At 36.5% G+C, this 23,392-nt stretch overlaps 2 protein-coding genes and 1 long non-coding RNA gene across 4 annotated transcripts; 1 reads left to right on the top strand and 2 right to left on the bottom strand.

Moving 5' to 3' along the window:
- Positions 1-2: 2 nt before the first annotated feature.
- On the top strand, positions 3-4,378 carry LOC146481709 (cytochrome c oxidase assembly factor 1 homolog). The gene is made up of 4 exons (XM_085107952.1): positions 3-205; positions 1,175-1,323; positions 2,740-2,813; positions 3,851-4,378. Exons 1-4 carry the CDS (start codon positions 115-117, stop codon positions 3,921-3,923), a joined length of 387 nt encoding a protein of 128 aa, XP_084964078.1. The 5' UTR covers positions 3-114; the 3' UTR covers positions 3,924-4,378.
- LOC146481708 (uncharacterized) lies at positions 4,368-5,433 on the bottom strand. The gene is made up of 2 exons (XR_014864335.1): positions 5,051-5,433; positions 4,368-4,867 (listed from the first exon to the last, which is right to left on the bottom strand). It is a non-coding gene; the product is annotated as an uncharacterized LOC146481708 (long non-coding RNA).
- Position 5,434: 1 nt separating this feature from the next.
- Positions 5,435-21,720, bottom strand: LOC146481707 (cytosolic 5'-nucleotidase 3A-like). 2 transcript variants are annotated; one of them, XM_085107937.1, is made up of 12 exons: positions 21,557-21,720; positions 18,588-18,686; positions 16,794-16,863; positions 15,268-15,314; positions 14,631-14,674; positions 13,980-14,021; positions 12,939-13,028; positions 10,289-10,365; positions 9,612-9,694; positions 8,380-8,469; positions 7,361-7,468; positions 5,435-6,291 (listed from the first exon to the last, which is right to left on the bottom strand). In XM_085107937.1, the coding sequence occupies exons 1-12, from the start codon at positions 21,683-21,685 to the stop codon at positions 6,184-6,186; spliced, it is 987 nt and encodes a 328-aa protein (XP_084964063.1). In that variant the 5' UTR covers positions 21,686-21,720; the 3' UTR covers positions 5,435-6,183. The 2 variants fall into 2 exon arrangements, with proteins under 2 accessions (XP_084964063.1, XP_084964064.1); XM_085107938.1 differs by lacking the exon at positions 12,939-13,028 and adding an exon at positions 12,777-12,866.
- Between the last annotated feature and the right edge of the window lie 1,672 nt (positions 21,721-23,392).

The following is a 23,392-nucleotide window of genomic DNA, read 5'->3' as shown; positions in this document are numbered from 1 at the left end:
CCGCTGATTGTTTACCTGAGCCTGCGCCTTCCTCAAACAAAATGGCGGACGATCATCTCAGGTTATGACAACAAATTCTCGTTCATCAGTTTTGTACTGCGATCAATTGATAGCATGGTTAGTACCGACGTGCTGAAAAAAGTAGCAATATATGGAGCTTCTATTTCTTGTATTGGAGCAGCGTTTTTCCACCACAGGATACAAGGTATGATTCAGGTCAAGATTTTTTGAAAAACTTGACCATATTACCTCAGCATGCAGGGCTCAAAACATAAGCCAGTCTGTGGAACACACAGTTTCTTTTTTTTTTTTTTTTTTAGCTTTTAGGAAGAAATTGAAATGTCTCTGCTCATCTGTAAAGATGGAAAGAATGCACAAATTATGGGTGGGGAGGGTGAGGGTTCTCATCATACACTGGGTGGGTAGAGTGAGGATTCTCATTTTGCCTTGTCATTTCATGCAGTTTTATATCAGGTTCCAAAGTACCCCAAAAAGTACGCTTGATTTGGATGGTAAGACTTTTGTTTTTGACTGTCGCATGTAATTTCTGTAAAGCATCCTACTTGCATCAGAGAAAAAAATGAACACAACTCTCACCATTCAACATTGTCTACACATAGGACTATCATGGGATTTCAAAATGTTTCAAAATCCTACAACATTTTAAGTGACATGATGGCCACGACAAGCTGTAAGTTTAAGTTACATGAAACAATTTGCACCGTAACCTTGTCGTCAACATGTCGCATACAACAAAGTTGTTGCATCTAAATAAGTCTTACAAGACACAAACATTCATGTTGCTTCCCCCTCCCTGCTTCCCTATGAGTGGAGACCTATAACAGTTATGTTGCAACCGGTAGGGAACTGATGAAAATCATCATCATCATTTTATCAAAAAGTTCTTTTCCATATCGGTACAGGCAAAGACCACCTGCACATAGCTGAAGCTAATTGAGGCAGGTAGAAAAAGAAAAAGGTTACACTATTTCATAAATAACAGGTGAATTGAAAAATAAAAGCAACTGATTCGATAGCAAATTAGATGGTGGAGAGAGGGGTTACTCCCATAAAAGTGATGGTGAATGCTTGTATTATTAACATTATTATTGGGTGCATTAATTAAACTCAAAACTTATAACTAACTAAAAGCTAATGTCATTTATATTTTCAGCAAGTATAGCCGCTCAAGATTACTATAAGAAGTCAGTTGAGGCACTAAAGAAACACCAACTTGCATCAGATACTATTGGAAAGCCTATAAGAATTCCTTATCTGAATCTCGCACGCAAGGATATCAGGGTTGACAATAGGACTGCTCAGGCAAGGAACATTATCTTGTGTTGTTCCAGGGATTTTTTTTTCTTGGACCTGCCTCCCCACTCCCCATGGGGGAGGATGGGTGGGAAATTCCAATTAAGCTCCATACTTCTCTTTAAATTATTTTATTTTGGCTTTTAAGACACAGTCCCATCCCACCATCCAGGAATTTCGGATGCCTTCCATGGTGGTGGGGGGTTGGGGGGGGGGGGGAGGGGACAATGATCACATTTCTCCCTCAAATCCCTCCAACAGCCTTTATGGGTTTCCCTTGTTTCTTAAAAAAAAAACTTGAACAAAATTTTGATCAATACAAGACTAGAATTTGTGTACTATTGTTAACAAGTGACACATTCTGCAAAAATAAATATTATTATTGGAACTAAAACTGAATAAAAGTGAGAGTTACAATGCAACTTAACCGTTGCAAGATCAGCACAGAAAATTGTTTCCAATGCTTCTAAATTTTATTGGGTGAATGAGCAATTTGCATGTAGTAAACTTCTCACACTAAGTCAAAGAACATCAAATGGGCCCCTTTGCAGCTTACAGTCACATGCTACAAAATCCAAAATGCTGGAGAGCAAGTGCTTGCACTGGGACATCCAAAACAAAGAAAATTCAAAGTTGCTCTGTTTTGGATGTCCCAGTGTGTAACTTGTTCTCCAGCATGGTGAATTCTGTACCATGAAACCATTAGCTGCAAAGAGCTCATTTGAGTTGTGAACTAAGAATGACAAAGTTGCAAGGTACAACTGACAAAGGCCGTTACAAAACATGACTTTGAGAATTTCAAGCATAAATCACTAAGTATCTACAATGTTATACAAATGATTGTGCATAATGGCTAGTACAACTTGATGGCTAGTGACACTACAGTATTGCATCTAAAGGGAAGTTGTACAAACATCGGTAAAAGTGAAGAACAGCTCATCTCCACTGACTGTCGTCGACTGTTGGCCAACAGATTACTGACAGGTTACCAACAGGTTACCGACAGATTACTGACAGGTTACCAACAGTCGGTAACCTGAAAAAAATTGACTAAAACACTAGATTACCGACAGTCGGCAAGAAGAAAAAAATTGACTAAAACACTCTGAAATCTAGCAATTACCAAAAATAGCAACAAAGTTTTTTAACTTACCTTTACTCTACATACATGTACGTATTAAACTAAAACGAGAAGTGACTTTAGCACGTTAAAGTCACAACAGCAACTTACATCTAATTTCTCCTTACAATATTACTGCTTGATCAAACAAACAGGTGATGAGAATAAAGAGAATGATCACCAAGATAAAATGTCTTAGATTTTTAAATGAGTTCTCCTAACTAGTACGGTGAGAAATATGTGGAAAGCAGCAAGGATAATTTGCATGTTGATACCGTGGCTCATAGAATTCATATTTTTTTTAGGTAGTTATTCCAGTCAGAGGTAGTAAAACCTCAGGAAATCTTTATTCTTTTGCTACCAGGAAGGAAGGTGAAGGGTAAGAAATCTCTCTCATTTGGTTAATACAATCACACACATGCTTAACTTGGGTACAGTGGGTGGAGGGCAGGGCATGGAGAGTTGGTCCGAACTAAAAGTTCAGTGTAATCCCATTGGAGTTGCTGTAGTGGTCAGCTCGTCAGACTTTCAACCAGAAGTATTCAAGATTTGAGGGTCAGTGGATTAAGGGTTGGTGGTTGGTCTCTGCATTACTGTATTCAATTTGTTTAGAAACGTTGCTTCACATTCTCTCTTCACTCAGGCACTAGCAACATACTGCTGGGGGTAACCCTCTGATCAACTGGTATTCCATCCAGGGGGGAGTAGTGATACTCCTATTCACTTCATGCTGGGTATGCTGTGATGGACTAGTATCCCATCCAGGGGGGAGTAGTAATACTCCTAGTCACTTAATGCTGGGTATCCTGTGATTTACTAGTATCCCATCCAAGGGGGAGTAGTAATACTCCTATTCACTTCATGCTGGGTATGCTGTGACGGACTAGCATTCCATCCAGGGGGGAGTAGTAATACTCCTAGTCACTTCATGCTGGGTATCCTGTGATGGACTAGCGTCCCATCCAGGGAGAGTAGTAATACTCCTAGTCACTTAATGCTGGGTATCCTGTGATTTACTAGTATCCCATCCAGGGGGGAGTAGGAATACTCCTAGTCACTTCATGCTGGGTATGCTGTGATGGACTAGCATCCCATCCAGGGGGAGTAGTAATACTCCTAGTCACGTCATGCTAGGTATCCTGTGATGCACTAGTATCCCATCCAGGGGGGGTAGTAATATTCCTAGTCACTTCATGCTGGGTATCCTGTGATGGACTAGCATTCCATCCAGGGAGGGGAGGGGGGAATAGTTATACTCCTAGTCTCTCCATGCTACAAAAACCAGGTTAAGCTCTGGCTGTGTAGGCCACTCAGACTCAAGTATGACTTTACCATCCCGCAGTGATTTTGTATTGTTTGATACAGCAAGTCTATTAACAAAGGATAATGAATTATATTGTACTCTTTTATTTGTAGATGGATGTTAGAAAGGGTGGAGCTTGAAGCAGGGCCAGAGCGTCACAGAATAAAAATAATGCCAGAGGATTAATAATTTATTGACGTGGATTGGTGGAAGCAAATTTCTTACAAACTGGGTGAATGCCAAGCAATGATGAACAGGGAGCGAGAGTCAACCTTGAATTGATGGGTCATGTTACTGTATCTTTGCTAACCCAGATTTGTAAGCTTGCCAAGTCTAGCATTAAAAACTGGAAATGTACACTGAATTAGTGTTTCAGACCTGCAAAGTAACATTATGTGGGCTGAGCCATGTAATTCTGATTTAATTGTTATGCAGATCTGGGCAAATCAATTCATCATACACTTGAAACATCTTTTCTGGACAGTCAAATCAAAAACTACTTTCCATGTTAAGTCTTGTTTTGGAAACTGTGACAGCCAAATGTCACATTCATATGGCCATTTCAAACCTTTCTGCAAATTACACTGTAAGCTATTTTTCAAGTCTTTGAAAAGAATAAAAATTACACAATTTTCAACCTGTTCCCTTGTGTTTTATTTGGTATCTGACAATCAAATAAATGAAAAGAGAAATTACAGTTGAAGAGTTTTATGTTACTATAGATCGTATGTGACTGTTTTTGCCTTGAAATAATTTGTAATGGCTCCAAATAAGCTCAGTTTTGGCACAGAGATCAGTTATCATGTAGGAAAGTAAGTTGCATAATTATTTAGTTTTTGAACAAAGTGTTAAATAAACAAAATTAACTTATAACTTTTGTTTAAATACAAGCAACCTGCACATAAGAGGAACCAACACTTGATGGATTTCTTTTGAATACGACCACGAATGCTTTGCTTGTTCAGTTTCACACACAAAAGAAATTCGTCAAGCATTACTTCCTCTTTTTTGCAGGTCACATACACTTTAAAACAAAGTTCCCTACATGACAACAAGTCTCTGCACCAAACTAGAGCTTCTCTTGAGCAATTTCTGATTTTCAAGGCAAAAAAGTCACATATTATGAAAATCTCACATATAACCCAGGGCTGTCATTAAAAGGTAGGAGCCGGGGATTTCCCCCGGTTACTAAGAACGTGGCCCCCGGCTATTTTCATAGGAAAATAGAAGAAAAATAGAACTAAAAGAAATTCCTAGCTGTTTGATTTCCCACCTACTTGTTGTATTTATCCAGCAACTTGAAATCTTAGGACAGCCCTGTCAACCCTTAAACTATTGCTGACTCATGCATTGTAGTAACAGTGGAGTTGTTAATATATCTTTGCCAGACAAGTTTCAACATTATTTAATTTTGGAAATGTTCTCTCCTTCTTTAATTATTGCTTTTTACTTTGTTCTGCCAAATTAAATGAAGTTAAAAGTATATTTGTCAAATGCTTTGAATTCAAAGAAGCTGCAACCTTCAGCTTGCCAGCATGGCAGGTTACAAGTCATCACTGACAATTGCTGACATTTTTGCTGGCTTTGATAGAATTTCAGAAAACGTACCTGTAAACCCAAACAAGGATGTATAAAACTTTGCTCGCTGACAATGATATGTTGGACCCTGAAAAGTAAGCCACTGGAATTACTTCTGTCAATGCACTCAAAAAATTTGAGTAGTTTCCACTAGAATGGGATTTTCACCCAGACTACACTGTTAGTACACTTAAAATACATTAATAATTCTAAACCATGTGAACCAACCTAAACCATGACTGAGTTGATGTCTAAATATGATGTGGTCAATGAAATTATAAGTGATGAAAGCAACTGATATATATTACCACTAGAATTCAATATCTGTTTCATCTGTTTCAATTGACAGTGTGTACACATTTTTTACCTACACATCAATCCCATATAATTTAAAATGCAGGTTTTACATTTTGTTGTTCTACACCCCAGAGTGTACCTACACCAAAGAGGTAACCCATTATTACCTATTACAAAATACCATTCTTTGATGTTTCCACCACTTCTGTTAAGCTGACTATTAGCTTGTAGATTTTAACTAAAATATTCTCTAGCACAGTGGCATATTGTGCAGTTCCAGAAAAAATCCATACCCACCCCATGGAAGGTCATTGGAAATTCCTAGAGGGAGAGGGGTCTTAAAAAGCCAAAATTTTAGAAGCAAAGTATGAAGCTAAACTGGAATTTCTGGGGGAAGGGAGGGAGGTGCAAAACAAAAACCTTCCATGGGGGGAGTATGGATATTTTCTGGAACTGCACATTAGAAAATTCCCCCAAGTGAGTTCAAGGAGAGTTCACCAGCTAAAACTATTTTACTAGCACACTGGTCATGAACGGATGCCAAACCATCTGACTTAGTGTCTGCTTTATTCTAAGCTCTTATGATTGGCATCAACAGCAGGTCGACAAGTTCAATGCTGTGGTCATCAACAATGACGATGTCAAATGCATCCATGTAGTTGTTCAGAAGTTCATCCACCTATAAAACAGACATTTCAAATCTCAATTCTTAAATGATTTTCAGGTGCCAAGCTCTTCCAACAGCAACCCATTAGTAACAAAAGTACAACAAGGAAGACAATAATACATTGAAGGGAGTTCAAAGCCACATGCAAGAACTCTGGTGAATCTGAGATAAAACAACAAAGCGTCATCTGAAATTATGCGATATAGGTCGGTTAATGCTCTAGCTGAGCCCTTCAATTTTTACCAGACTGTCTGTGGCTCGTTGGCTACCGTTAATCTCGAGGCCTTGAGTAGAATGCATGAAAAGATGCTGGCTGCTGTTTTGAAACTTCAAAAGACTTGAAAAAAGAACAAGAAAAATGACCAGATTTTAAATCTTGGCCAACTACAAGGGGAGCTACAGGACCTCTGGTTCAACTTAACTGTTACAGTACGTAATGCTCTATCCACATATTCACACCATATTCATGGCTATAGCACCTGAACTGCCAACAACTATCGCGTACATCACTGCCGAACTAATATGAAATAATTCACGATTCTTTGACAAGTTCCAAAGATCTGGAATTTCCTTCCCGGCTGTTACAATCACTTTACTGACAAGTTTTCCCAACTTTAAGAATAAACTGCTAGTCAGAGTTTTTAGTAAAATTATCACTGAATTGGCAAAGCCGCACACTTGTCGCACAAAATATGTAAGCATATATTGTTAGGTACGAGGTGGCCTCAACTATAAGCCTGGACTCAGTTGTTCAAAGGCCGGATAACTTTATCTGCTGAATAGAGTACTATTTAGTGTCTAAAATATACTTCACGTTAAATGTTGTCCAAGGTTTTTGTACACTCCCAAACTTAACCGTGGTTAGAGGGTGCATATTCGCTAGTACAAGAGGAAATACTGAAATCTTTGCACAGATTGAAACTGTCGGATAGTGACTTATCCACAGGATAAAGTTATCCGGCCTTTGCACTGGAGCCTGGTGGTTTCTAGAGGCCACCTCGCCATACATTAAACAATGAATTAATTGTAAATATATTAGGAAAAAGGCAAATAAACATATAGTTTAAAGTTCAATAAACACCTTTTGATTCAAGAAGCCAACGGTGAGGGTAACTTCAGAATTCTTCGGGCTTGATGAAACATTGGCATCATCTGGCAAGTCTCCCATTACAATGACTCCCGTACGGTCCTACAGTGAGAAACAATGAACAGAGGAGTTCACTAAAGTAAACAAAAGAAAATTTTCCCTAGACAGGGTAAATTTTTAATCACACCTTGGTCACCCTCCATGTGCTGAGATTTTCCATGAGATTTCCTGCGAGACAGCGTAGTTTACCTGTTTTCTGTTTTATGGTATGAATGTCCTCTTGCCAGTGGTAATTAACTTTATCCCTTGTTGAACTGAAGTGTTGTTATTTTTTAATGTTCTCAAAAATATAAATTGTGACAAGTAAAACAGGGCCCATTGCATTAAATACCCCATATGATCCCAAGATAAATATGTATGCCAAACTCTATGATGGGTAGACTTGTATCAAAAAACTTTTATGATCATCATGGTAAAAAATAGTTCCACCCTATCCAGTCTGGGCCTTGAAATCCCCCTCCCCTCCCCTCCCCTCCACCCATCCTCCATAACTCCAAGATTACTAAAGCTATGACATACAATGATACATGAGTTTAATGAACACATGACGTGGGAATGACATCATGATTTCCTAATGGCCTCCATCTTAGATACCCCACCTTGGCTTTGTGGATTTCCTCCAAAACTTCAAAAACTACCGAAATCAGCCAAAAAGTTATCAAAACAAAAGTCCAAGCCAAACTCAAACCAAATAAAGGTAATCTTTCTTAGGAATTAATATTCTAATTTCTGAAAAACCTACCTGGTTGCCAAGGAAACATCAAATCAAAGAACACCAACTTACATATACCACATCAAAGTTTTTTCTTATAAATTCATGAAAATGTCACAAAGTTTGCATTCAAATTTGGTGCGGTCAAAATCCCCCCACCCTGGTCTAGACAGAGTTAGCACTAGCAATAAATTACCTGAACCCACCACACCCCATTAGTTATTAACAAGAAATAACCCACCACATGTCTGTTAAAGTAATCCAAGTCTTTTGTCATCTCTTTTTTGTTGTTACTGAAAAGAAGTTTGTCCTTGAATCCAACCATAACACCCTGGTACAAAAGAGAGCCATAAAACATCAATAATTTAGTTCTAACCTGCAGCAAATTCACTTTACCATCCACGGAATTGAATAACAAAGTTGAATAAAAACTGCAAACTGGGGTCTTTCTCCTAAAAATCTCTCACCCACAGCTTAAATAAATGTTTCACATATTCATCCTCCACAGGTATATTACAAACTCACAATATGACCAGCTCCCAGTTGGCTTGATAGCTCAGTTGGTAGAGCACTGCACTGGCATCACCGAAGTCATGAATCCCATTCAAGACTGAAATTTTTTCAGGCTTTCTTTTGATCACAACTGCTTTAGTTATCAATTAAGTTGTGTAAATAAATTTGAGGGTTTTTCCTCTATTCAATAAGTTATACTTTAATTGGCACATTAAAGGTCTACTGGTTATCATGTGCAAGAGATTATTTAAAAACAATTACGGCTGTAGCTTCTTAGTTTTCTAAATGCAAGTGATCTACACAAAAGAGAGACTGATGCTTGACTGATTTCCTTTTTTTGCTCCCAGTAATGTTTTTCTTGAGTTGATTCAGTTTTTAGCAAAGAGTAATAGCCTAATTCTTTGTGCATTTGGCTCATGAACTAAATGTCTACAGAACTAAGTTTAAATAGAAGAAAAGATTCTTTTCTTCTTTGTTAATCTTTCATCCTCAGTGCATATGTACATGTTACACAGTAATTTATACAGTATTCATTCATTCTTCACGGGTATATTAGGAACTCACAATATGGCTAGCTCCCAGTTGGCTTGATAGCTCAGTTGATAGAGCACTGCACCGGCATCGCAGATCGAGGTCATGGGTACAAATCCCGTTCAAGCCTGAATTTTTTTCAGATTGTTCGCAACAGTCTGGTTGCATACAATTGATAACTGCGAGAATCTTTTCTTCTATTTAATCTTTCAACCGCAAAGCATATACATGCTACACATATATTCAAAACTAAGTTTCTTACATCATTATATTCAGACCCCATGCCTAAAAATAGATCACAGCTTATTGAAGAAATTTTGATTTCAGGAGAAGAAAGTTGCTCAAGAATCTGAAGAAAGTCTTGCATAAAATAAATCCTTCAATTATTTATTATTTAATATGTTTTCGAACTTCATGTAATAACCTGACCTGTTCATACTTGAAGTAGTTGGCCACAATGGTAACATTGTCGTACAATGTACTTTGTTGATCAATGACCTCCTTGATGATATCTGAAAAGAAAACACACAAGATTCATGAGTCAACAAAAAATAAATAATAACATTATTTATTTTCTAAAATTAACATACCATCATTGATAGTGATTACTTCCACAGAGACATAAACTGTCTTACCCATAAACTGACAAATATTGTGACCCGAAGTCTTTCATTTAATGTCTTTACCGTTAAAACTCATTTCTCGTGACTAAACAGTAAGTACTAAGAGTACAGTAAAATTACACTTTGCCTTATGCTTATATGTGTATCTATAAGCTCTGCTAAAATTCCACTGACTTGACCTGTGAAATGAAGAACATTGTTTCTAGTACTGCAGTCAGACTGCTGATCAGTGCGTTCTATTTATTTAGTAACTTTGCTGTGAAGGAAAGTATTAGTTTTATAAACAGGCATGTAACTAACAAGAAGAGCTTGACTTGACACTTCCATAATATTATCAATGAGATTTCCAGATTTCTCTTAGATAAGCTGCACCTCTGATTTACAATCTTATGACTGTAAATTGATGATAAAAACTAAGGGACTGTGTGATTTAAAAAACCTTATGGTAATTCTGAAAATGAAATGTTTTAATTTTTTACGTACCTCCCAAGCCTGCAGATATGATAAGGACTGGTATGTTTTTCTCGTGCAGTTTGACAAAGAACCATTCCACACCATCTCTGTAACAACCAACAGATCAAAAATGTCTAACAGTCAAAAACAGTGTTTATAAATTTGCAACATCCAGTTTATCCAGGAGCTTCGCAGATACAGAGCAAATCTTCCAGGTGCTTTGCACAGGTCACCCAATCACCTGGAGAAAAAGGGATTTTGCAACTTTCCTTTACCATAATATTTACTTCTCAAAAATAATCCACAAAATTTCCCTTTTTAATGCTTGTTACAGTTCTGGACTGCATGCATTCTGATGCATATTTCACCCATTCTGGTGCAGTCATTTACAGAAATTACAGGAAAGGGAGATGATTTTGCAGGAAAGTGAGCCAGGTCATTTTCATGGGGGGGGGGGGGGGGATTAGGGCCTATTGGGGGGGGGGAGTAGTGGATTAATGATAGGGGGTAGGGTTGGAGCAAAAAAAATTCTCTGGAGATTTTGGATCCACAGAGAAATAGCATCTCTGTTGTCCCAAGCGGTGTCTAGTGTGATCAACCAGTAAGGGTAGTCCTAAATACCACAGATGTAGAGACCTATAGCAATCAACTAACAACGTGCCTTTGCAGCTAATGGTCACACAGTACAAAATCCACCATGCTGGAGATCGAGCAAGCTACGCACTGGGACATCCAAAACAAAGAAAATTCAAGTTTGACTGGATGAAGTCGCTTTGTTTTGGATGCCCCAGTGCAATAAATACAGTACCAGACAGAAGTAACCTAACAGAGAACACTGCACTGAAAATGTTCTTAAAGCGTTCTGCTTTGCGTTCCCTAAGCATTCCCCTAGCGTTCCCTTAGCGTTCCCTAAGCATTCCACTAGCAATCCCTTTGGGTTTCACTTTCCATTCCCTAAGCGTTCCAGTAACGCGTTCCCTGTTAGTTAACTTCTGTCCGGTACTGTAACTGTGATTTATAAAAGTCAATTCATTTATTTGTTAACTTGACTCTCAACAGCATTTTGTTGGACTATTATCCCCCAGGTAATCACACTAGATGATAGACATTTACTTGTAATAACTGTTACTTGATGAGCTAGAAAGTCAAATTCAGAAAATTTCCTTAACATGCATGGAATTTTTAAAATATGCTTGGACTCCTGGACATACTGTTTACTTCCCATGACATATACATTTAAATCTAAAGAGGGTCACTATTGAAAACTTCCTTCAGTTGTAATATCAACAAACATATATTGACTACCTTATTAAGTTAACATTAATTTTATCTTTGCAACTTAATATTATTTTACTAAATTTAATTTCATGTTTATTTAATTTTAAGTTAATTAGTATTTAAAATTGCCACTCTAAAAGTACTTACTATTTATTTAATATCTTTTAGTTTGCAACAATGCATATTTCCATGGAAATATTTTTTTATTTTTTGTTGTTCATATAATTGATCGCCTATTGATAATTGTATTCTACTTGTTTTCATTATTTTTTGGTTCTAATCCTTTCAAAAAGGAACATTTTTTGGCTCCCATCTGATTTGAAAGGTCTTGACTTAAAAGCTCATTACAAACTCTTAATGGAAACATTATTTTATACACCACTGTTTTGATTTAAACAATGCATCTCATTACAAAATCTCTCTGATTCATGCATACACAGTGGACAGAAAATGCAAACAAATTCAGTATATTATGTTGTAAAGTAACACAATTTCGTTCAAATGAATGACCCTCCTCCTATTTAAACGAAATTCTCACATTTCATATCAACAACTGAAAGTGAAACAAAAAATAAGTATCTCTGACATTAAGTACAAGAAGGAATGTTTACCATAATCATCATCATCATCATCATCATCATCAAATCTCTGCGCACCAGTAGGTGCATAAGGCTGAACATAATCACTGTATGTTAATTAAAAGCAGTTTTCACTTGAGCGCCATTAATAATAAGGCATTTACTCATCTACTTTCTTTTGCTCTGCTACACAAGTTTCGAGTTCTGATTGCATTGGTTTTGGCTTTGCGACACTCAATTGAAAAATACTCTATGAATACATCAGATGAATTATGTGAAATTAAATGATTTTGTAGATATTTTAAAGTATTAATCCAGGAGTCTGAAGAGATAGAGAGGATTCCTGGATGTGATCATTCTAGGAAATATTTCATAACAATTATTATGTAATACAAAAACAGTAAAGAAATGCTTGCATGCAGTTAAAGAAATATGTACTCACTTAGAGCTGATGGTTTGATCACTGAATCATGCAATTTTATATTTTTACAAAATGTCACGCAGCTGTTGATTTGTAAACTGTAATTTTAATCTGTTTAAAGTGCAGTTTATCAAGTGCACATGCATTTGGGCAAACAGATAAAAACAAAACAAAATTTGTAAAGTGAAAACATCAAATGCAATTTTGCAATAGAGTATTGCTTCGTTGCTTGTACAGATACCTCAGCGCAATATGTGCATCTTTAACAATTTCAGGTATTTGTGATTGCTTGATTTTCAGCTCAATAATGAGTTCATTTCCTTTTGTCCACCTATAAAATAAAAGGTTTTCAAGAAAGCACATTAAATGATACTTAGATCAGTGATCCATGAGTCTGCCCTACCTCAATGCAATAGATGCACCTTCCACTACCTGTGAAAGATCATCCCTCTTTAAACCAAGCTCAGTAAGGAGCTCATGCGCCTTGGTCCACCTTAACAGTCAGAATCAGAATCAAAATCATCTTTAGTTATTACATAGTTAATTGAGGGACTGGTTATGAAACTTTGCCATGAAAACAATGGTGCTGCAATTTATGTTGGAAGGCCCACGACAGTGCACAATCCTTGGTTTGAATGTTCACACTACAGTTGAATATCTTAACACATGTTTCTACTGGTCAGTTGCTCCAACACATTTCAAAATCTCTTGTCGTCTGTGCACTGTCAAGGCCAAAAATCCTGACAAAAACATATAACAAAAAGGTTTGCCAGGCTTCATAACCATTGCCTTTTATTAACTACTGTATCATAATGGTTATTACAACTATTATTTCTCCATGTATTACCTGTAAATTTGTGTAACCAAAAAGCCTAAATTTGAGATAAGGGGGTTAGTTATGAAAGAAACTGTGGTGCTGCGTCGGTGGAGGGTAGAAACGAATGTTTGGTTTAACTTAAGGTAAATTGGCCACTGTAAAGAGATTCAAGTGCTGGCGTTTTAAGCATTAACTGTGCTGTTTGCATCCTCCTCCCACCCCCACCCCCACCCCATGCCATTTTTTTTTCATCATTATAAGTGAAATTTAATGTTTAATTTTATTACATTCTTTCCACTGAAATCCCATATTTCAATGTGACAGGTGCCCAGGTCCTGTTTGTGGTGGGTTTGGGGGCTATTGGCTTTCCCCTGAGCACCCAACCTCCACTTGCCAGAATTGTTGTTAAGTTGAATTTCATGGGTCTCACAGTTTCACTTTTTTAAGCAGTTCTCTCTCACTTTAAACTTTATTACAAATCCATCATAAGAATCTCAAGCTCACATTTTAGAAGGCGCAAAAGTCTTGGGTTTGCAGTCTCACTATGTCAAAGCATACAAATTTACCATTAATTTTGCTACCGCTATTAGAGACTGAACCGAAAGCATGTTTTCATTACAGACTTACCACTCTATCATATGAGGTTCTTTCTCTTCTGATGACAGATCTCTGCAAGATCAAACAAAACTAACTTTTTGAAGAGGTTAATTTTGCAAAGTAAATAAGACTTTGTGGGGAAGGCATGTCTTAACATTTGAAGGTTTTGCATTTTTTGGGAATAATTAAGCAATAATAACTTCAAAAACTTTAAAATCGAACAATTTTTTCCATTTTTTTTCCAAATTGAAGCTTAATTTAATCTCTAAAAAATGTGTGGCTACCCCCAATTTTTTTTTTTTTTTTATTATTATTTTTTTTTTTTTGGACTTCTATTAATAATAATAGCTAAAATCTGCTTTTCCCACATAATCATAACCTGCCAAAAAGAATACTTCTCATTAATCCTTTAAACCCTAAAATCAACGAACAAATTCTCCTATCTTGTCCCCATGCTTAATTTCTTATAAAGGAACTGACACCTCCTTTTTAAACAAGGAAGAAAAATTTTACCCACTGCAGTTAAAAAAAAAATTACCTTGTTAAAAATAAGATTAACTAAAAGCAAAAATTACCTACAACAATTATTATACATAGTTATGTACATGTAGTAACAAATATTAGCTCCATCCTTAAACATTCTGCTATGTATACTGGGACAGAAACAAAACATGACCTTACCCTGAAAATTCAATAGGCATATACTTTTCTTTCAGTTCTTTGGCCTAAAAGTTGAAAAATTACATTAAAACCTGCATCAGATGTTACAGCTTCAAAGAATTTGCAGCTTGATACATGATTGTACACTGTAATTAAAGGAGTGCATAGAATAAGGCCCTGGGGGACTTTTGATGTAGTGGTAAAATTCTCCTTTTGTTTCACAAGTGCCAAATACCAGGCAATTTGGAAGGAGAATCTAGCAATTCATCAGAAGTCAATTACTGTTTTTTTTTTCTAGGCACCCCTTCAATTAACCTTAGTTTATGCTTTAGCAAACAAGTTTTTCATTTCAAAGCTGAAAATACAAGAAAATGGCTATAGATCAACTAATTAACAAAAGGTTTGCCAACTTCCTTTAATTTAATTTGAAAGTTCTAAATTAATAACATGCTAACTGTTTGTGTAAGTTATAATTAATGCTGATTCATCAAATTCATTTATCAGAAAGCTACATTCTTGACTTTAGGTTTTCAAGAAGTTTCAAGCAGGTTTTAATCTTTTCACTCAACTTATATGTAAACTATATAACTAATAGTATATAATAATTATAATATTTAAAGGGTGAAAAATCCCAAAAGTTGTAATAACCCTTAGTTACCTTTTCTCTGTATGATTCAGGAAACATCTTGCAGCTCTCAATGACTCCTGTAGAGAAAAACTACAAGTATAAATCAAGTAACGAGCTGATGATGACGGCAATAAAGGTGCTTATACTGAATACTGAATACAGTACTTAATACTTGTAACGCGCATTTTAATATGACGTGATGATCAAATGTGCCCACCATGAGAGTATACACACAAAGACCAGACCACAACACCGGGAACTACGTCCCCTTCTCTTCGCAAACAGTGAGCCGGTTCTTTAATGTCCCACCGAGTTATATGCAAACAAGGGCTGTGAGACGGGGCCCACGGTTTATCGTCCTTCTCCGAGAAGACTAGAAAGTCTAACCATTCGCAGATGTCAGAGCAAAGGCAGCACTTTCTCCTCAGTTATTTAAAGACCCTGAGTGGTGGTCCGGCCGAGGTTTGAACCCGCAACCTCCTGCACAGTAGTACGGCACTCTACCAACTGCGCTAACCGGTTGGCGGTGCAGATCAAATAATAATTTATGTCTCTTAGTACTCTTGGAAGAACCGAGGATGGGGCGGTTTGGGAAGAAGAAACAGGTGATGCAGTAATGATGAATTCATTGACAACAAGTTCAAAACAGATAGCGAGAGTGACGACTAGGATTTATGTCTATCAATAAACGGATCTTTTCAGAAGGTTCCACCATATCATACAAAAGTAAGTAACCAATAATGATTCTCTTTAAGTTTTATTTTTACTTAATATAAGGAAAAATCAGAATTTTTCGGATAAGTTTCACTGGAAATATTTGACTATGAGACGCACCCCGAGTTCAGTACCAATTTTCCTTGACAGAACAGATTTTCCCCATAAAACAGTGCACCTCATAACCGAATCATCATCTACCAAAACAAAAATACCTTATTATAGGAAATTAAGGCTAATTAACAGGAATTTTTAAAATTTGGGTCAATTTAAGTCGCATTAATTTAACGTTAACGTTAACTTCCGCATCATTTATTAAGTAACAGGTTAATTTTCACAACCTTAACTTCCATTATTTTCACCCCAAGTTCTCGATACACTCCAGAAAGCAAAAAGCACTGTTTTATCTGTATGGAGATCCGCCGATATCCTGGACACTGTGAAGAACACTCGAAGTGCCAGCCAGATTTCTTCGCTTAAATCCTACATTTTTACACTAAGTGTTTAAATAAATTTGTTCCTGTCTGAAAAAACTCTGTTTCTTTGTGTAAATCGCATAAATTTCCGTCATTTTGAAATTTTAGCACCTCTTTCACATTAATTTTCTTCACGTTAATTTAATTCGCGTTAATTTCAAATACCTTATCATAATTAACACCTCAAGTGTTAATTTCCTATAGTAAGGTGTACGTACAATACTAACAAAGGTAACAGCTTGATTTTGTAATGTCCTCAATGGTTTCTTGATCAATGCTCACACTTTAGAACTGGAATCCCAATTTGCATGCATTCATTGAAGTCACACCTGCAGGTGCTGCAAGAAATAACAAACACTAACTCACCATACACAGTGCAGCCTTTTTCCCCATTGATGGAAAATTTAGTGAGAGTTTTGTCAAAGTCCGATATGACCTGCAAGATTAATTAAGAACACAGTGATATTTTAGAACAAAAACAAAGTTATTATTGGCAAGCTGTGGCTAATTGGGCCTACAATCTCCTTCAAAGCCTCTGGTAACGTAACTTCCATATTTGGACCTGACAATCAAGTGCACATGAAATTAGCATGTCTTACTTCTCAATAATAATAATTAATTGTCCCATCTTCAGAAGGCTGCAAGTTTGTTCACAGCAATCTTGATTGTTCAGCCTTAGCCTTCTCTTGTTTTCAAACATTGACAGAGCTCTGAAAGGACTCTCCAACAAAGTCTTGCACCTCCTCCGGGCTCAAAATAATCTTCCCATTTCTTGTACCAGCAAGCAACTTATTGTAAGCATCTCAAATCTGCCTCCCGAATTGCTCGCAGCTTCATTAAAGAAAGGTTAAAGTTGGTCAGCTGTAGCTATTGGAGCACACAAGTCTCCTACACTGAGTTGTCCTATCACTACTTACATACAGTCAACTCTCTTGTAAGCAGGCACCCTTGGGGCACGACAAAGTGGTTGCTTACGGGAAAGATCCGCAACAAAATAAGCCTAATACTGGATTGATTAATTAATTACATAAAGTTATACATGTAAATATTACCTTAGCAGCTGAAATTAGGCAAATAGAAACTAATTTATTTGATTTTTTCACATCTATTCATTCTTCTGATGAAATATTCAATAACATTTTCGAACAGATCACTGTAACAATTCCCTTTTACCTACAGATATAATTATAGCCAACTTCTCTATCTGTAAACTGTTATTATTTGTCAGCAGTCCGCCGGGGCAGCGTCATTAAGAATTGAAATTTTGTCACTTCTGAGTATGATTTACTAATGATCAAAGGTGATTATGTTGGGTGGTTGCTTACCAGAAACAGAAAACAAAAGAATATAATTGTGTAATTTCTGGCCTAAAAAGTGGTCGCAATCCATAAGAAATTTGAGTGGTGGTCGCTTACAAGAGAGCTCTTGAAATAGTATTTAACTGAGAAACAAAACGGTTGTTTACAAAGTGGTCACTTAGGGAAGGTGGTCACTTACGAGAATTGGTTGCTATGAGAGAGTTGACTGTATATCATGCAAGCTACGCTTAAAAACTCAATCCTCCCATTCTCAGAGGTTTGCAATCTATCTCCATTAAACACACTCCCTTATACTCTCAAAATATAATTAGCATCTAGGGATGATAGGCTTGAACATCTTGTTTACTTGAACCATGGCTGCAGCTTTCCCTACTTCAATGATTTCAGTATTTTAAAGTAAATTAACTCTTGAACAGTTTGTGTTTCACCTGATGGTTTCAGTCCAGGCAGGGGAACATTTTGGTCCGAAAGTAGGAAAACAGGTATGGCCGGATTTTACAGAAATGGGTATGCATTTTAGAGACCAGGGACGAGTTGCATAAAACTTAACAGCGGGCGTAAATGCAATCGTCAGACGTTAAAATATTGAATGTGACTCAGGGCTGAAGGTCTGGCATAAGCAGTTACGCCTGACATTAAACTTTATGCAACTCACCCCAGGTCTGAAAATGGGTATGGATTTTAAAGGCCAGGTCTGAAAAAAGAATACCAGAAAGTTGCATTTTTAGGTCTGAAATAGGATCAGACTACCACCCCCCCTCCCCCCCAAGGTTTAAATCATTAAAACGTTACTGTATTACTTCCACTTTCAATGCTTTAAAATAATGTAGCTGGTACTTACCTGCAGTTTTTCTGGGCCTCCCTCATAAAGTTTCTTGAGTTTATCTCTGACGCCAACTATATCTCTGATGTACACATTTGGTTTATCAATACTTTTTACCTGTGTTCAAATGAATATTATGAAATCTCTTAGCATGAGAACAAAACATGCATAAAACTAACATGAAAGCTTGGACCATGGCTAGAACCAAATTAAAAGACCATCTTTGTTTCTCTGTCTAGTCCAGTCTAGTCTCAGTCTAGTCTAGTCTAGTCTACTCTCAGTCTAGTCTCAGTCTAGTCTAGACTTTAGTCTAGTTTAGTCTAATCTAGTCTCTAATCTAGTCTTACTGGTATAGTCTATTGTCTACAAATTTGTTTGTTTACTTCACCACACACGTTACAGAGCAAAATAAGAGTATAAAAAATATATATTACAGAGAAAGTGGTGAGGAAGCCTTAGCAGAAACCATAGGGCTTATAGAATAAGGCTTCGTCATTACAGAGTTGTTACATATAATGTTTGAAGACTGTGAGATGGTTGATACAATTACAGTTGAAACGAATAGACGGAAAACGATCAAAAAACATTTGAGAAAAAAAAACATGCAAGGTCAAAAATAGAGATACAGATTAGTTGCTGTGGATATATTGTCAGTTTAAAGTCTAGTCTCAGTCTAGTTTAGTTTAGTCTCAGTCTAATTTAGTCTAGTCTCAGTCTAGTTTAGTTTAGTCTCAGTCTAATTTAGTCTAGTCTCAGTCTAGTTTAGTCTAGTCTCAGTCTAGTTGAGTCTAGTGTCAGTCTAGTTTAGTTTAGTCTCAGTCTAATTTAGTCTAGTGTCAGTCTAGTTTAGTTTAGTCTCAGTCTAATTTAGTCTAGTCTCAGTCTAGTTTAGTTTAGTCTCAGTCTAATTTAGTCTAGTCTCGGTCTAGTTTAGTTTAGTCTCAGTCTAATTTAGTCTAGTCTCAGTCTAGTTTAGTTTAGTCTCAGTCAAAGTTAGTCTAGTGTCAGTCTAGTTTAGTTTAGTCTCAGTCTAATTTAGTCTAGTGTCAGTCTAGTTTAGTTTAGTCTCAGTCTAATTTAGTCTAGTGTCAGTCTAGTTTAGTTTAGTCTCAGTCTAATTTAGTCTAGTGTCAGTCTAGTTTAGTTTAGTCTCAGTCAAATTTAGTCTAGTGTCAGTCTAGTTTAGTTTAGTCTCAGTCTAATTTAGTCTAGTGTCAGTCTAGTTTAGTTTAGTCTCAGTCTAATTTAGTCTAGTGTCAGTCTAGTTTAGTCTAGTCTCAGTCTAATTTAGTCTAGTCTCAGTCTAGTTTAGTTTAATCTCAGTCTAATTTAGTCTAGTGTCAGTCTAGTTTAGTTTAAGCTCAGTCTAATTTAGTCTAGTGTCAGTCTAATTTAGTCTAGTCTCAGTCTAGTTTAGTCTAGTCTCAGTCTAGTCTCCTTTAATAAAGTGGTAGACCTCCGTGAACGAAAACAAAGTAAACTGTAAAGCAGCAAAGCTGCATCACAGTGTTGCAAAAAACTCTGCCTCTATCCAAAAATCCAACATAGTAACATGCTTGTTGTCCTTCAAAAGGCCTCTGATTTTGAGTTGCTTTGAACCTCATGTTTATACAGGCGAAGCTTCACATATAGTTTTCGTTATTTTCAACTTTAACTTCAACTTTATTACAGTGGAACCTCTCCTTACGGACACCTCTCTATTATGGACAGTTCACTTGGTCCCTGAGAGACCGAAATCAGAGAGCTCTATAATACGGAACCTCATTCCTGTCCCCTTGGAGTCCATAATAAATTATAGATGTTCAGCTGTACTTTTACAGTGTCAATTTTACAATCTTTAAATTCTCGAATGTACTTCCATGATATTAGATAATTATTTACAAAGAATGTACAAATATAATGAGGAATCTACAAAAAGAAGAATGGCTTGTATATATATAGACCTCCTGTCTGATAATGTTATATATTTGTATCTATAGGACATTAAATATTAACTATTAGAATATTTTCATATATATTTATCTATCTATGAACTTAAAATTAGTTTTCATTCATATGCAAACAAAACTAATTTTCATATGAAAAGCTATGCACTTAGCCTCACTTTCATAATGAGGTTCAAAACAGCTCAGAAAATGGCCTATTATCCACAATAGATTGTCTTCCTTCACAGTTCATCTGCCTCTCCATACCAAACCCCACCCCAACAAACACAAGCCTAATGATGTGTTCTTTAAGACTTTCAAGCAAAAATTAGATTAGTCTTTGCACACTAATGTGAATCATAAACCACAAAAATTGAATTTTAACAGAAGCAATTATTAACATATTAAGTAAAATAAAATGTTTTCTTAGATTTACTTGTTTCCTTAGACAACTAGATAATTTATATAACCAAAACCCGTCCAAATATTAGATTTAGGAATTGTATCCATCTGCTATATGTAATTTAGTTCACTGAAGTATGGGGATCTTTTTTGAAAAGCTCGGTAGAGCTTGCTATGATCTCCAACCATTATAATAAATATGTTATTTTGAAGGAGTTTGTGCAAAAAAAATGTAATGCAAAAAATAAAATAAAAAATAAATTACTTGAAAATATTTTTTATCGTAATTGTGGGACTTGTGGAAATATCAAAGCCGAAACAAGGCAAACACGTCAGCGATATTGCCTCTAGAAGACAAGTAAATACAGTAAAAAAAAAATATGCTAATAATGCGAATTAAATAAAAATGTTCTATTGAAAACATTATGAGTTAGAAGCATATTTATCAGTGTATATTTGCAGCGCACACGTTGGACCGTTGGTTAAGCTTAAGATTTAACCAGACAAACAAAATAGCTCCAAAAATAATGGCATACCAGCAACGGTGACTTTATGATTTTCTTTGCACAATTTGAGGGACAAAAATATAACACGAAGTGAACATGCAACGACAAATTAAATAAATTGGAGCCAAAAATGATGAAAATTCAGCATCCATACCATTTCGTCGACAGCTTCTTTGATCCTCCGAGCTTTCTGTTTTCCCTGTACATATTTGTAGAGGCTATAACCCACAACAGCGGAAACTCCAAGTGCAGCAACTCCAAACATGATTTTGCCTTCGACCATAACAACTTTAATTTATGGGAGATATAGAGCGCCTTCGTCCTGTATTATAATAATCAACAGGCGCTCCCAATTTCAATACGGGCCCAGTCCCTCGCCCAGTCCCTTCATTTGACCCAGGGCTCCAAGGCGTGCATGTGCGTACTGCTGCGACTATAGGAAGGATGGTCTCACTCGTCTGAATTTATATTCATCAGTTTGAGAAATGGTGATCAGAAATATCGAAAGGTTTTAGACGAAAAATCTTTTTTAGCCTTGGTGTTCGCAACCAGCGAGGTAATAATATATCCAGTGCAGCACCTCCGGGGTTACGAAAACCTAAATACTCCAGTTTGTATAGAAGCTTTTCGTTTGGTATTCTGTCAAAAGCCTTTTCCATATCCAGGTAGATGTTATCAACTGTTCGACTGTTCCTTTGACCTCATGCTGTTTCTGTTTAGTGACTGCGAATTTATTCTGTCTGGGGCATTTTAGCAAGACTTGGCTTGGCCCATTTTAAAATGTGTGCTATCACAGTCTTTCTTAATGTGATCTATATGTGATGATTGAATCTAAATCATTGATTAGACCGTCAATAACCTCTACCTTGAAGGTCACACTTAAGAATTCCATCCACAGACTCAAAAGTTAGAACCACCTTGTACAGCGTAATAAACAGCACCATAGAAAAGTACTGCTCAGTAGCTTTCATTTAAATGGTCACACTTTAGGATCACATTCACAGACTTAAAAGTTAGAACCACCTTGTACAACACAATAAACAGCACAGAAGGAAAGTAGTTTTCATAACAGTAGCTTTCATTTGAATGGTCACAGGATTTCTTTCATATAACAACCTTAGTGCGCAAGCCAGTACAATGACTTGACAAGGTGAGCGCAAATGGGACTTTATAGTTAAAACATATTCAGAAGTTTAATCAGCACAAAACTTAATCATCACCTATTTTCTCTCCACAATATCACGACTGACTTGATCAAAAGGCAAAGATCAAGAGAACGAAGGAAGCGATGACCAAAAATAACTGTCTTCAGTTGATGTTTAAACAAAATCTCCCAGCGAAAAAATTAGAAAGTTAAGGAGATTGTGGGTGTTGATATCGGCGCTTAAAGGGTTCAGTGTCCCCCGCTGAAAAAAAAACCTGAAAAAAAAAACAATTTGAATTCAGGTTTTGTAGAAGCTTGTTGGGCAGGAAGTGAGATTGTTTATTTTTAAGATAGGTCTGCTGATGTAGTGATTAAATCTGTCAGGCTTGTAAAATAAATGAAACTAATTTTTAAAACGTCATGCACAAGTCGTTTTAGTTTCCGTAGTTGGCGGTTTCAGTTGGTGGGCGACGAAGAAATTGTGCGCTTTAAAACTTTACCGCTATCGACAGTTTGAGGCCGATCATTGCACGTGAATTCTTCGCCTTCCGTCAACTAAAACTACTTCATTCGCTTTACCGCTCACGAATGAACACTCCTTCGTGTTAAAAACTGACTTCCAGGAACCCTGTTTTAAAATTAAAATACTTCATTGTTATTCCCCAAGCGGATTAAACAGCTAGCAACCCAGGAAAAGTTTTAATTGTTGATCAGTTTTTCTACACTAGGAAAATTAATTTAGGATCATGAGAAATTTTGAAAAAAATAAAAACAATTTTTCAAGGTCTTTATCGTTAATATCCTAGATCTGCCTCCTTTGCGAAAAGTTCCTTTGTTTTATTTTAA

The sequence above is a fragment of the Pavona decussata genome, unplaced genomic scaffold, assembly GCF_977016875.1.
Source record: "Pavona decussata unplaced genomic scaffold, jaPavDecu1.1 SCAFFOLD_48, whole genome shotgun sequence".
In the NCBI taxonomy this organism is placed as follows: Eukaryota; Metazoa; Cnidaria; class Anthozoa; order Scleractinia; family Agariciidae; genus Pavona; species Pavona decussata.
This window is presented reverse-complemented; position numbering and strand designations above follow the sequence as displayed.